This window comes from Condylostylus longicornis, unplaced genomic scaffold (assembly GCF_029603195.1).
Source record: "Condylostylus longicornis isolate FDR11 unplaced genomic scaffold, ASM2960319v2 ptg000075l, whole genome shotgun sequence".
In the NCBI taxonomy this organism is placed as follows: Eukaryota; Metazoa; Arthropoda; class Insecta; order Diptera; family Dolichopodidae; genus Condylostylus; species Condylostylus longicornis.
In genome coordinates, this window is record NW_026578043.1 from 3,405,721 (window position 1) to 3,420,240 (window position 14,520).

The 14,520-nt window shown below is 24.4% G+C and overlaps 1 protein-coding gene across 8 annotated transcripts; it reads right to left on the bottom strand.

Moving 5' to 3' along the window:
• Window positions 1–336: 336 nt before the first annotated feature.
• Window positions 337–12,540, bottom strand: LOC129612588 (uncharacterized). 8 transcript variants are annotated; one of them, XM_055526270.1, is made up of 7 exons: window positions 12,396–12,540; window positions 3,213–3,519; window positions 2,837–3,120; window positions 1,886–1,989; window positions 1,602–1,725; window positions 1,180–1,533; window positions 337–1,081 (listed from the first exon to the last, which is right to left on the bottom strand). In XM_055526270.1, the coding sequence occupies exons 3-7, from the start codon at window positions 3,077–3,079 to the stop codon at window positions 485–487; spliced, it is 1,422 nt and encodes a 473-aa protein (XP_055382245.1). In that variant the 5' UTR covers window positions 3,080–3,120; window positions 3,213–3,519; window positions 12,396–12,540; the 3' UTR covers window positions 337–484. The 8 variants fall into 8 exon arrangements, with proteins under 8 accessions (XP_055382245.1, XP_055382243.1, XP_055382242.1 ...); XM_055526268.1 differs by lacking the exon at window positions 12,396–12,540 and adding an exon at window positions 12,218–12,331; XM_055526267.1 differs by lacking the exon at window positions 12,396–12,540 and adding an exon at window positions 11,886–12,164.
• Between the last annotated feature and the right edge of the window lie 1,980 nt (window positions 12,541–14,520).

The following is a 14,520-nucleotide window of genomic DNA, read 5'->3' on the forward strand; positions in this document are numbered from 1 at the left end:
GCACATAAAAAAACGCAAAAAAACTTAAAAAATTAATAATCCCTTGCATTAGCAATCAGAGCTGCAATTCATGATACTAGCGTGAAACAGTACTGAGATTCAAGACATTAATCTAGTGTTTCCAAGTGTTTTTTCTTTTTTTTTAGCGACACCCAAATATTATAAAATGAGGTTTTATCCATTACACCTTATTCTTTGTTTTTATTAAATTTTAAATAAAATATGTAAAGAATCTTGACGTAGAACTACAGTCTGATATAAATATTTTTTCTTCAGTGTTCTAAGGAACTAAAACGCACCATATCTTCAAAACTTCTTTCTTTTCTAAAACAAACATTCACAATTGAATGTAAGAATAAATTTTTATTTAAATAAAATTAAATATTAAGTATAAAATTTTTTAATGCATTGGTAATTTATATGCAATAATATAAAAAACATAACAAAAACTTAAAATTATTTTAAATTTTATTTTATATAAAATTTATTGCAAATTATGCCACGCAACAATAGGTTTATTTGGTTTTATAAGAATTTCATCACTTAAATTGTATACCATACTTGCTAATATAATTTTTCTACCAACTTTTCCTTTAGTTGCTATCTGAGATTTGATTCGCATTCGATTTAAACAGCTAATGTTTGGAAATGGCACTTCTAATCTAGTAAATTTTGGATCCCAACGTGATGATAATGATGGTGCAAAATGATTACTTTTCCATGAGCATAATGGTATATCACCATCATAAACAATAGTTTTAATATAAATTTGTTGACCAGCTGATTCAAATTCATCTTTTACTTTAATCGAACAACGAAATTTCGTTGTAGTTACTTTAAGAATGTAACCTTTTATTGTTGGTTTTGATTTTCGAACTGAAAGTTTTCTCTTTATATCCGATATCCATGGTTTTTTAGATAAACTGACAGTTGAATCAGTGGTCGTCTCCAATTCCGAGGAATTTCTTTTATCTTTGGTTTTTGAATTTTCAACTGGTGATGGTGGTGGTATTTCAGTACTTTCTAAATCGCAATATTCTATAGTGATTTCCAACTGGCCTTTTCCTGCATTCATACTTAACTACAAAAGTAATTTATGGAAAGAATTAAATACATAAATAATTAAGCTACCGTGTCATTAGAAATTTTAGTCATTTAGAATTTTACTAATTTAATTACCGTTGGTTTAGGTTGTGCAGCTGGAATCTGTGATACTGTTAAATCTTTAATGGCATACCAAAATTCATCGGTCAAATACTGATTATTATTTCTAGAGTTTTTTTTAAAAATTTTTGATTCTAAATAGCATGTTACGGTTCCTATATTTCTTTTTGCTTCACTTTTTGCCATTTTAGACTCTTCCTTTTCATTATCTTTTTCTTTATTTTTTGAATCATTTTGCTCTTTCACATTTGTTTCTTTTGTCTTAGGATTTTTAGCGGAAGAATTCGAATTTTGTTCAGCAATTCTTTGAACAATTGAAGCACTTCGCTCCTTGAGAGATCTATAGGTTTTATTTAATCGGTTGAAATTCTAAAATCAATAAATATCTCGATATAAACCATATTTTAATTTGTTTTTGTAATTTTAAAATTTATTACAGCAGGCGGTAGTTCCAATAGTGCATAAACTGTTAATACAACAAATTGTCCATGGAAAAATTTATCAATTTCATTGCTAGAACTGTCGGAAGTGGATTTTATTGGACTGTTTTTAAAAGAAGACCTAAAATATGAATACAAATTGTTAACATCTTATATTTAAAAGCATATACATATGTATGTATGTGTTTAACATAGATTTTATTGTATTGTTCTTTTCAAATAAAAAGTGTGAAATATTAAAAGTACATACATACATATGTATTTATTTAAAAATAGTTTACTTTCTATCAGGTTCCAGGGAAAATTTAAAGTTTTCATTAAATTTTGGCCACGAATTCGTTTGAATACAACTGTCATACTTAGTAGTCCCTGGAAATAATTTTACCTAAACAAAAAAAATTTACTGAAAACAACCCACTTTTATAATTTAATATAAATATATGTATGTAATTTTAAATATGATGAAAAAAAAATTTCAAAACCTTCATTAGCTTAAATTTGAAGTTTAAGGTAATTATGTTTTTTTATATCTAGGGTTTTCTGTCAGAACATAATATCTACATTTTTGACACAAAAAAGTTCTGGTTGCAGTATTATTTAAATATTTAAGTACTTTCTATTGCAAGAAAAAAACTTTTTCTAATAGTTTTAAAAAATTCCTTGTAAAACATTATAACTAACCAATTGTTCCGAAATATTTTCTTACAAAATTAGATATCAACAGTTATTCACTTCTCGAGATCATAAAATTTTCTAAGAACGCGTTAAAATATAGATAATGAAAATGTATTCTAGTTTTTTTAATGTTTCGTTTCAAGTTTAAAATGAAACATCTACACATATTAATTTCTACATTTCATATTTAAATGTTCATGTCGTTTATTATGATATAAATGAAACGCGCGTTTAAAAACATTTAAAACTAGATATATGAACTTATTCAGTTCTGACTGATACTAATTGCAATTGGGAAGTGTATATCTTATTTGATATAGAAGAATAATTTAAAACTTTAATATTATGTAACATTTGTATAGTTCATGTGTTAGTAAAACAAAAATAACACGAAAAAAATTTCAATGGTGTTTTACTCGAAATGATGAAAATGCAGATATCATGATCTGACAGAAAAGCCTAGATATTTTCTAAACAGTATAAATGCAATACATAATACAAAAATATAATGTCATTATTATAAATCAAAAAAATCAAGAGCCTTTGCTAAATTTTACCTTCACAACATAACCTTGCACAGATTTAAGTCCAAAAAGTGTTGGTAGATGTCGCGCACCTATTAAATTAACATTCAACTGTGGCTGAATTTTTCGCTGACTTTGGGCTTGGTTTGTGCCATCGCTATTTGGTGATAAATCAATTAATAATTGAAATCCAAGCTCTGGTTCTAAATTCGCTGAATTACGATTTAATACTAAATTTGCGCTTGCATTCGGAAAAAACGATCGAATTTTATTCATATTTATATTTGAATTTGCTTTTTCCAATTCAGCTACAAAAACTAAAAAGAAAGAAAAAAAGAGCTTAATATTATTTTTTGAATACCGAAAAATTTTTTTCAATTTACAATACCGTTAAAAATTTGTTTATTACCGTTTCTATGAATGTGTAAGTGATATTTTAATTAACTTTATTTTGAATATATACAGCGAACGCTTTAGTGATGTTCATTTGTTCTCATATGAGCAAATGTGTGTACATATTATGTGTGTATATAATTTCAACTTTTGTTTTTAAAAACAACTTTTCGGAATTGCAATGAAACCAACAGAATAGTATTGATTGATTAATGATGATTATATAACCTCATCTCATCTTACTTAAGTTTTTTAGCAATCTTGTTTTGTTTCTTCTCCATCCACTTATTGATATTTTGATATTAAATCATCGTTTCGATTTTCTGTAAAGAAAGGAAAGAATCGTGAGTAATATTAATTTAATACAAAATAAAATGTTAATTTATGAATGTCAGAATGTCGTCAATACTTTAATTATAATAATTATCAAACGAAACTGTGACTTCCACGGTTATTGAAATTTTTATTATGACTGAATTACACAAAAATGAAATGTATATCAAATGTGGTTTATCGCGAAGTTAAAGAAGGAAAATAGAAGAGCGAATGATCTTAAATAAGAGCATAAAAACAAGTTGTTATGATTTTGCGCGCATTGCACAGTGTTATCATGAGGGTATTTTACATTGCAACCTTAAATTTATAGAATTGAATATGAATATTGCAGTACTATTGCATACTATCAATTCAATTTTATTGAATATCGTATATTAATAAATTTACGCGAGTCACTCATTTACGCATACATAATTATAAATAAAATTAAAAAATATCTAATCAAACAATTTTTCAATCAAGATACATATATTTCCCATCCATACATAATTATGTAAAATTCTAAATATGTATGTATGTATTTAAAATTACATTAAAAAACATAGAAAAGAAAATTTAATAAAAATCATTGATTTAAAACAATAAATCCTAAAGCAAGAAAAATTTTTATTTAACTATAATGACATTCAGTACAACAAAATTCGCATAAAAATGACGCACGTTAGTACGCGGCTGTCAAACTTTGTATAACTAGCACCAGCCTGTTTAAGTAATATCGACTTCCTTCTAAACTTTACATTTTCAATCAAGTGAGCTTTGAACATCAAACTCAGGTTTACTTGCCATTATTTTCTTATATGTAGATACATATGTACATTATATGTCTGAAGTAAAACAAAATTTTAATGTTTCGCACGTGAATTGATTTCTTTAATATATGTTACACTTGTCAATAATATTGTATAAATGAGCTTACTCAATAACTATATTCTCGTCTCAGGGTATAAAATTTACTCTCCTTGAATTTAAAAAAAAAACCAATTTGCATATTTTTCAAGAATACAATTTTCAAACTTTATTTAAGCTAGACATAAATTCTTAAATTTATTCAAACGTGCGCTATTAATAATAGAGATAGAGTGTTAACTATTAAATACACTATTATTCGGGCCCAACCCTCGTGAATTTAGCTTTAAAATCTTGTATTATTAAAAAAATATAAAAATTCGTATTCAGAAATTTTTTTTCAATATTTTCAAATCGTACTGACAAATTGTATTTTTGACGACAAAAAAATTTGGGAAAGTTTGAATGCAAACTTCTGAGATTCAAACTTCTAAAAACCATCGTACTCCATTATGGAAAATTTTATATAAGTATGCACTATTTGATCAAACTTTAGCGTATGTTTTATAATAGCACTACTGTTATGTTTCGATTTACCATGTTTTTCCATAATTTAGTATATAAGTACTACATTATAATACAGTCAAGCACAGGCTAAATAAAATTTTATTATATTATACCCAATTCGTATATTTCCGTAAAGTACTAAACTATATTATACGAAGCTAAAAACACTCGAACTAAAAGTTAAAGTTTCATACTTAATTATTTAAATTAATTTCGTAATTATTATAATTCCAGCGCATTTTAGTCTAAAATCCGTGCGCTACCCGCAAATTCAAAAAAAAAAAAAACAAAATATTTTGTACTTAATATGGAACAATGAAACATTTTTTCATTCTTTTGTTATAATTTTCAATTAGGGCTTGCAATAATAATAATTTCAATATAAGTAATAAAATAATTTATTCAATTTTGATGTGAACGTTTTTATGAAAATAAAATTTTCTTTTATAATACGAACGAATAAACGATCTTTAAACTAATTTTATTGAATGAATTGAAAACAATGACTAATCATACAAAAAATAAAGATATTGTGGATTTTCGCCTTTACTAAAAACAGGTAGGGATTTTTCAACTGATACGAGTATTTGCGAGTACTCGTATTTAAATTAATACATAAAAAAACGAAATAAACTTTCAATTATACAATCAATCAGTTAGAAAGAAAGTTATTGCAAAACGAAAACTAAAGAAACACTTTACTCAAAAAAATTTTCATAAATTATAATTTTTCTAATTTCTTAGCACTACTTTTACGGTATTCTATTTGTAAATATTGAAAATTTCTTTTAATTGTTGAATTTTTGGTACATTTCCAAAAAAATATTGGAAAAAATTTATCATTGTTTCACGCTATCCCTTCATCTGTCCGTCCGTTACAATACTTGAAAGAGAGAATAAACTTACAAAGAGAAAATAATGAAATTTTGTACACAAATATCTTAACGAGGGTACGATACATTTAAAAAGTTGTAAAAAATACATATTTTTGACAACGAAGTGTATAAACCAAGTTTAAGCTCTGTAAACGCAGACAGGATTGGAGTTAATTTTTGTATCTTTAAAATAACCGTTACCTAAAACAAAGTTCCTCCAATTCCCGATGAAATTTTTCTCTTACGCAACCATTTAAATTCGTCGGTAAATTATTTTGTAGCTTCTCAAATTTGCGAATTTCATTCCCCTCAAAATTTATTTACGTCTAATTCTAACATATGATTTATACAATTATTTATTATATTTACAGGGGAATTATTATAAAAAATTGTTTTTATTTTTTAAAACTAAACTTAAACCAATAATGTAGATACTGCAAACTAGACAGACTCAAATTGTTCAAGAGAAATGTGCTAATTTATGAACCATTTATCGACTACATAAATTTCAAATAGCCGATAGAAAATTTTGAATTTTTGTAATTGCAGTGACTCATAAAAATACCTCAATTTTAACACCAAATATGATACCACACCCACTGTAAAGGTAACAAAATAAAAAATATTATATTATTTTTGAATTTGAATAAAATTTTATATTTTGAAGTAATATAATATTTATATGTGTTTTTACTTTATTTAGTTTTTGTTACTATTTCTCATTAAATTAAATTATTAATTAAAATACGGAAACCTCAAAACTTGTGTTTCTTTTTTGACGGAAATTCATCATGTATACCTTAAATAAATAAAGCCTAAAATATCAATGAAATGAACTATATTTACCGCTTGTCATCTATTTAAATGCTAATTAGAAATGATCAGAACAATTTCTATAAATAGGAAATTCTATAAACGTCTCAAAAATTAAGAAAATTAAAAGTATAGATCGTATCCTTTCATTTTTGATTTTTTTATTATACTTTTAAAAGAAACCTTCTAGTGAACAATTTTTTATTAATTAAAGATATTCACTCATTGATGTAGTGGTTAAGAAACATTGTCAATTAAAATTCAATAACATATTTTGAAAAAAAAATGCTTATTAGTTTCCGTCCGTCCATCCGTGGACATTTTTACAAAACTTCTGCCTTCAAACCCTTGAAAATTTATTTCTAAAAACTTATTTCCGTTAAAGAAAATTTTTACCTATCTCCCCCCTCTAAAAATGCCATTTTTTGACTATTCATTGTAAGAAAACAATAAACATTTTTCAAATTTTACAAATCACATTTTTAGCATATTTGAATATTATCTAAAATCCGTTTTTTCCATTCCAAATTTTCGATATTGTTCTTCTTCTACACCTCAGGTTGTAGATATCTAAAATTTTATCAGCTTTTAATGCCATGCCATTAAAAAATATAATAATTATTTCTCTTAATTACGCAATTGACCCTTAAATTCGAACATTATCTTAAAGCCTCTTTAAATTTTTCTTTTGCTTTATTTCAAAGATTGCATACATTGCCTGTCCTAAATTGCACACATTGGCTATCCTAAACGTGTACAATCTTTAAAATTTATTCGTATATGAATAAAAGTGCTACATTGCAAACCACTACTTCGACCCAACTTCATTAAAATTTTGTTCAAAAAAATAATATTATACTCGTACACTATGTTACGTTCATGTGGAGCAAATTTGTTTAATGAAGTTTTGATCTCATATTAAATGCATCGATACGCTACTTTTACAATAAAAAAAACACAAATTTTTCATCAGAAGGCTAAGTACTTCAAATACACTTAAAAGTATTCTAAATTCTCAAAAATATGCTAATACGTTATTTGTAATAAATAATAAAATGAAGTCACAATTTTATTTGTTCAAAATTTATTCAATAAACATTATAAATTTTGCAAAAATTATAATGCAAACGATTTTTATTTAGATATTATGGGTTGTTACAGGTACGATTTCCTTCGTTTTCCTTTAACCAAATTTTCAGTTCAAATTTTACTTTTTAGGAATTTCCTTATTAGGGTTGGAGAAAGTTTTAAAATAAATTTGAATATTAAAATTAAAATGAAACCTATTCTGACTCTTTATTTCTTTAAGGTCAATTTCTAAGACACAATATAATTAAATGATCACGATTTAATTAGTATGTCATCCATTATATTCGTTATTTATAACAAAAACTTGTTAAAATGCTAATTCTTACCCTTTATATTGAAAAATATTTAAGAATTCAAACTTGAAATTAAAATTTATTTAACCTACATATATACATATATCACAATTACGCTATGCATATTGATGCTAACAAACTGAAAATAAAAGCGAATCTAAAGTGCTCATAAACCATTTTGAAAATCATATTTCGACTTTGCAAATAAAATATTTGACCACTCGTAATATTTTTTCCCAAAGTAGAAGCAATTTTTACCATTATATAACAAACATATTTCAATATTTCTTAAATTAAAACGCACTAAGATTAGTTAAATTAGCAATTTCATTTATAATCCAATTCTGATATGTGATTGTTGTAACAAAAGTACATATATAAATACTTCTTTCGGCAATAGCCCTTTTGTGTTTTTTAGAATAAAATGTAGTTGAATAAAAAAATGTTTGATGGACACAAGTTTATCGGTGTTCAAATTATTATAGCCCATTCAGAAATTTCTTTTGTTCCAAACAAAAAATTTATTTTCATAAACGACTACAAAGGAAAACTAATTTGAAAACAGTATATTTATAAAATTGTTTTGAATTATATTCGAAATAAAAATAAAGAGGTATGAATTAAATTTTTGTGAAAATTAGCTAAAAAGTACGGCTGCCGAGATTTCGGACATAGTTGGTTTCTGTTTTCTTTAAAATAGATAGAATTTTTCCCAGTGAGTACAGTAGAACTTTTATGAGGCGAATCCCTCTAAAGAATCACAAGAACAAGTTCGAATTATAGTTAAAAGAAATATACTTAATCACAATATGTTTGACAGCCTTAAGTCAATAAAGTTGAGTTAAATTTAAAGAAAAATTCAAGTTACAAATTAGGTTTAGTAATTTAAATTAGACATTTTTAATCAAAAAATATATGTACGTATATACATTATGAGAGCATAATTATGCTTAAAATTTATGCGAATGGAAAATTTCTAAATTTAATTAAAAATGGCAATTAAAATTAAATTTTCAAACAAAATCTTCACATTTTTAATCTTTTGTCCTAAAACTAAAACTATTAAATTTAATATTAACTGAATAACTTTATATATTAACTGAAAAAAGCATAATTTCAATAAATTAAAATAGCAAATTGAAGACTGCATACTATTTGGGAATTGATTAGGTTTTTTCAATAGAATTAATTAGCATTTTATAAAACTTTTTAATTAGCAACTTAGAAAATTTTTTAAACCCTACGTAATCAACTTAATATAAAAAACAAAAGCAAAATAAGAAATAAATCTTTAATAAATTGCTTCTCAGTTGCATAACCATTATTTATCTTTATTGTAATCTAAATCTATTTCTGCGTGGGATAATCAATATATATACCACATTTTAAATATTCCATTGTAGAAATATTGATAATGTGTGGACGGAAATCTATTGATTTAGTTCCAGTTTTCAAATAAGTTCTTATTCGTTATTATAATAAATATATGTGTATATAGGTATGTGAATTTGAAATATGTTAAAACATTTATTATAGTAATTATTTACATAAGTATATGTATTTTTTATGATAAAAATTGTAAAAATCGGATCTCTTTCAATTATTATTTTTGCCACTGTCTCTTATAGGAGCTTCGTAATTATTTATACCTATATGTTTTCATTACTTAATTTTTATTATTACTCGTATATACTTATCCCAATTCGATTTTCATAAAAAAATTTCCATCTTTTTCAATCACATATTATTAAAAGCTTTTATATTTACTACATTAATATTATAGTTATATAAAATGGAAAAAAAAATTAATCATTAAATATTTTTTGAATCACGCTTAAATATTTTTATTATGACACTTTACGAGCATCAATAATGAAGTTTTTTTGATTAGTTTGAATTAAAAAAAAATAACTTTGTGAATAAATGGTAAAAAAGAAATTAAAAGTTGGAATTGATAATGTCAAACGCCGGTCGATAACAATTGCACTAACGGTAACAAAACTGCAATCAACAATTTATGCCAAAAAGAACTTTTGTATATAACTTTTGCATGCAACAGGTTAACAATTGCTTTAACAACAAATTATTTTTGCTAGTTTGAATTTGACATTTTACTTATTTTCGATATTAAATTTTTTTTTTTTTAATTTGACTATGTACAGTTTAAAAGTTGATATTACTCAATTTAAAATTTGTCAAGGAAATTTCTATAACTAAATTATCATCTTCAAAATTAGCAATTTGAAGAACAAAAAGCAAAATCAGCAATCGAAATTTTTTTATTACAAAAATGCCAAAATGACTGGCAATTGACATTATTAATTACGTGACATTTCTTTTTTGCATTATCGGTTACACTATATACAAATGTAGACATCTTTTGACAATATTGTAAGTTACAATGCTTTTGCTAACTGCAATAGAGATTAAGATGCACGTGAATTATAACCGTTTATTTTACATAATCGATTTACACCTAAAGACTTAAATATTTTTAATTTCTTTTAATATTATATAATTTTTATTTAATGCTTTTATTTTTCAATTTTTTTTTATTCAACTATTTACAATCTTCTGACATCATATTGCTATTATAGTAATTTGAAAAAATAAAAAATCACTGTTCCATTTTAAAATAAAAAATATTTAACTAAATTAAATGTTAATTATTATTATTTAGCATAATTTTTTTGTTTTGTTTTTCAATTAACTCCACTTGTTATATACAACATTGTATATACATATATGTATACAAAGGTCAATAAATTCTAATTATATATGGTACATGTGGATTTTACAAATAAACTTTATATTATTTGTGTACATCGCACATATGTCTTTATACATAAATACTTAGGTTTAGACACATGTTTAAATTAAATCTCAATTTCAATTTGTTATCATTTAAGTTTGTTATGTATGTATGTGCTTGTAAAATTCCGTAAGCATGCATTATATTTGTATTATTTTATTAACGTTATACATAGGTTTATAAAGTATGTATATTTATGAAATTATTCAAAATTATTATTGTACATAATATTAATTACCCAAAATAACTATTACACACCACGTTCTTAACTCAAATATTAAATTTATATGTATAAAGTGTCTCCAATATGGAATTGATCAGAATTTTCTTCCTAGTATGTAAGTAAGTTCGATCCTAAAATCCTAAAATTTTGATTAATTGAGGTATTACACACTTCCAATAAGTCAGAATAAGGTATATAGGTGAGCTCTCATGTACACACACACTTATACATATTTTAAATAGTATGTTATATCAATTGACGGTAAAACTACAAATTAGAAAAATATGTTTGCGAATTTATTACCCCATTTGGATTCCTATAGTCAAATATTTTTTTAGGTTATACTTAACCTATACAGTCTGAATATTTCGTACCAATAAATAGCACATTTTAGTTATACATATATGTATGTGTATATATATTTAATAAGAAATTATTTTTAAAATAAATAAAACAATAATAGTCTTATTACTCAGTCACCTTATCAATAAAGAAAAAATGAAAAAAAACTTATCAGTATAATAAAGATTAAGTGTACTCGTAGATGTCCCCAAGCAAATTTTAGTTTTGCCGACACAACTGAACTTGGAATTAATTTTATGATTTTTAACACGTACACTTTAATTATTTTTTATTAACTTTATGATTTTATAAGTTTATTATAATTTAAATAATATAAAGAACTTTTTTAAATTCATTTACTCGTTTAAGATTGAACCACTAACTATCATTAGAAATGGATGTGGAATAAGTATGTTTTTAGATTTTTTATGAATGAATATGCATACATATATACATACATAATTCTTTACACAATAATATTTGCCTATACTATACATATAAAGGAATAATATTCAGTTTGTAACTAATGAATGTTAATTACAATATGACATACTTTATCGCTTCTAAATTTCACAATGATTATTGTAAACGCACATAATATGCACGTACATACGTGCAAATTTTTCTATTTTAAGTATAAAATTTTTATAATAAAAATAAGGTATAGAATGAAATTATTATTATAATAATTATAATAATTTTTATATACATATATGTATTTTGTTCTTTTGATTCACTTTACGTTTTTCTCTACACAACCAATAACAACGACTCGCTACAGCTTAACGTCAAAAATAATTTAAATGCGCGCGCTACAATAATAAAAATGATATTGTTGATTGTTAAGCTTTAGTTTTGAGACTAACTTGAAATACAAATTCTTACATATGTATTAATTTTAAACAGTTGTATTAACTTTTTTTTTGTCCAGAAAAAGCTAAGAGCTTTTTAAATTTTTTTCAGTTTGCAAAAAAAAAATTATTTATTTTTGGTATTTTTGTTTTGAAGTATTAAGTTTTGAGCACTACAGCAATTCTTTATTAAATATTCGCTATATACATACACTTGCTTTATTATTATTACATTTATATATTATATATATGTATATACAAATATTTTATATTAAATTGGTATAATTCTAATTTCTAATTAAAATCATTAACAATAATAATTTATAAACTTAATTTTTTTATTCTTCAATTACGTAAACACTTAAGCATGTGCTGCTTGAATTCGCTTCAATTTAAGACTGAACACATTTGTGAGACAAAAAATGAGCAAGTATAAATTTATATATATTATAATTTTCTGTGGTTTGAGGAAAAAACTGCCTAAGCGAAAAAAAATTAGCTTTGAGTAGGTATAAGTTAGTGGTTCACCTGATTTTGTATTTATACCTTCACTGGGTGAAAAGAAAGTGAAAATTTAAAGAAAATTAAAACAATTTCCAAGAATTTGCTTGGAACAACAAAATACGTAAGGTAAATTATCGAAATATTGAAACATTATATCTAAACTTTTAAAACTTGATAAGTGAACTTATTCAGTTCTGATTGATACTAATTGCAGTTGGGAAAAGGGTAATCTTATTTAATATAGAAAAATTTGTTTAAATTTCAATACTATGTAATATGTAGTAGCAACATTTCAAAATGCTAGCTTTTAAACCATCTTTACTAAATTTTCATAAGTTATTGTTTTTTAAAACAAAAATAACACAAAAAAAAATTTAATGGTGTTTTACTCGAAATGAAAAAAATGTACATTTCATGTTCTGAGAGAAAACCCTAGATATACACATTTTCTTTGAACCACTATTATTAAAATAAAGTAATTAATTTAAATGCAAACTTTGGTATTTGTTCTTTATGATACCACAGAATTAATATCTCTGTAGATAAGTCGAATGTGAGTACATATAGAGAAAATATGAAAAATAAATTTTTTTGTGCAGCTTTTAAGTTTACTGATGATTCTTACATTTATTTACCTACGATTTAAAAACAAATGCAAAAGACAAAAAAAAAAACATCTAATTTATGTTTTCTATGGGGCAATCCCAATATTTGTGTATAGGCGTGAAATGTATATAAATATGTAAATTTAAAAAGAAAAAATGATAAGATAACGTTGGTTATACATAACGTTGCTTTAAAGAAGAATATAACGATTACTCTTTTGTAAAAGTGACGATGATCTAGAATAGTGAATTAAAGAACTTGAAGCTATTAAAAATTTGAACTTTAAATTTTAGCTTAAAAATTCGTAAACATTGTTTGATTTAAATTCGAAGCTTCTTGGTTTTGATATTGAAACCCAATTTTTTTACTAAATAAACATCCTCTTTCGAGATCCTCATTCCCTTAAAAAAGTTCTGTTTTAATTTTTTTTATAAAAAATACAAAATTTTCTAAATGTTAGTTATTTTTCAATATACTCGTACACATGTACTTAACAGAAATTGAAATTTCTCTTTGAGCAAATCTATTAATATTTTCTTCGAGTTTGTCAAATCAAGGCAACTGTAACTCTTTGATAGAATCCTCAAATCGAAAATTACCACAAATCTTAATTTTAGCGTATTCGATTAATTTGTACTTGAGATACAGAAGTCACAGACCGACAAACATTTAATTAAAAAAAGCTATGTAGCAGTGCTTTACAACGGTAAAGTACATTTCCGAAAAGAAATCCATAATCGGATAATTTGATCGTGTCAAGCTTTAAATCCCGATACATAAATGGCCTACCATATGATTTCGTATTCGCTTGAAATTATTTCATAAGAATGAAATAATTTGTATAAAATATAAAAATTTGTAATTTAACAAATATGTACATTAAAAATATTTTACTTCACTTTTGAAACTTTTCAAGAAAATATTCAAAGACCTTTAAATTAAAATGCTGGTTAAACCGGGTTAATTTACATAATTGGAGGATTCTTTATTTTTAACCATGTGAAGAGATCTAACTTCTTGCATTTTATTAAATTACATATAGACTTTGGAACTGTTTCATAATCTATGCATTTATTTTTTTTTAATTTGTACTTACTATCGTTTTACTTGAATCGCAGTCACTGAAAGAATACTTTACATAGCCACACACATACATATAATACGTACAAATATGATATAAACAAGTACACAAAAACAAATATAACAAATTTTTATTACTTTATATTT

Excerpts from the sequence above, each read along its gene's own strand:
- LOC129612588 (XM_055526270.1), bottom strand. The coding sequence starts at position 3,079 with ATGAATAAAATTCGATCGTTTTTTCCGAATGCAAGCGCAAATTTAGTA. Across the intron at positions 1,990-2,836 it reads TGCAAGGTTATGTTGTGAAG|GTAAAATTATTTCCAGGGAC; the intron begins GTAAAATTTAGC and ends TTTTTTGTTTAG. Across the intron at positions 1,534-1,601 it reads TATTGGAACTACCGCCTGCT|AATTTCAACCGATTAAATAA; the intron begins GTAATAAATTTT and ends TATTGATTTTAG.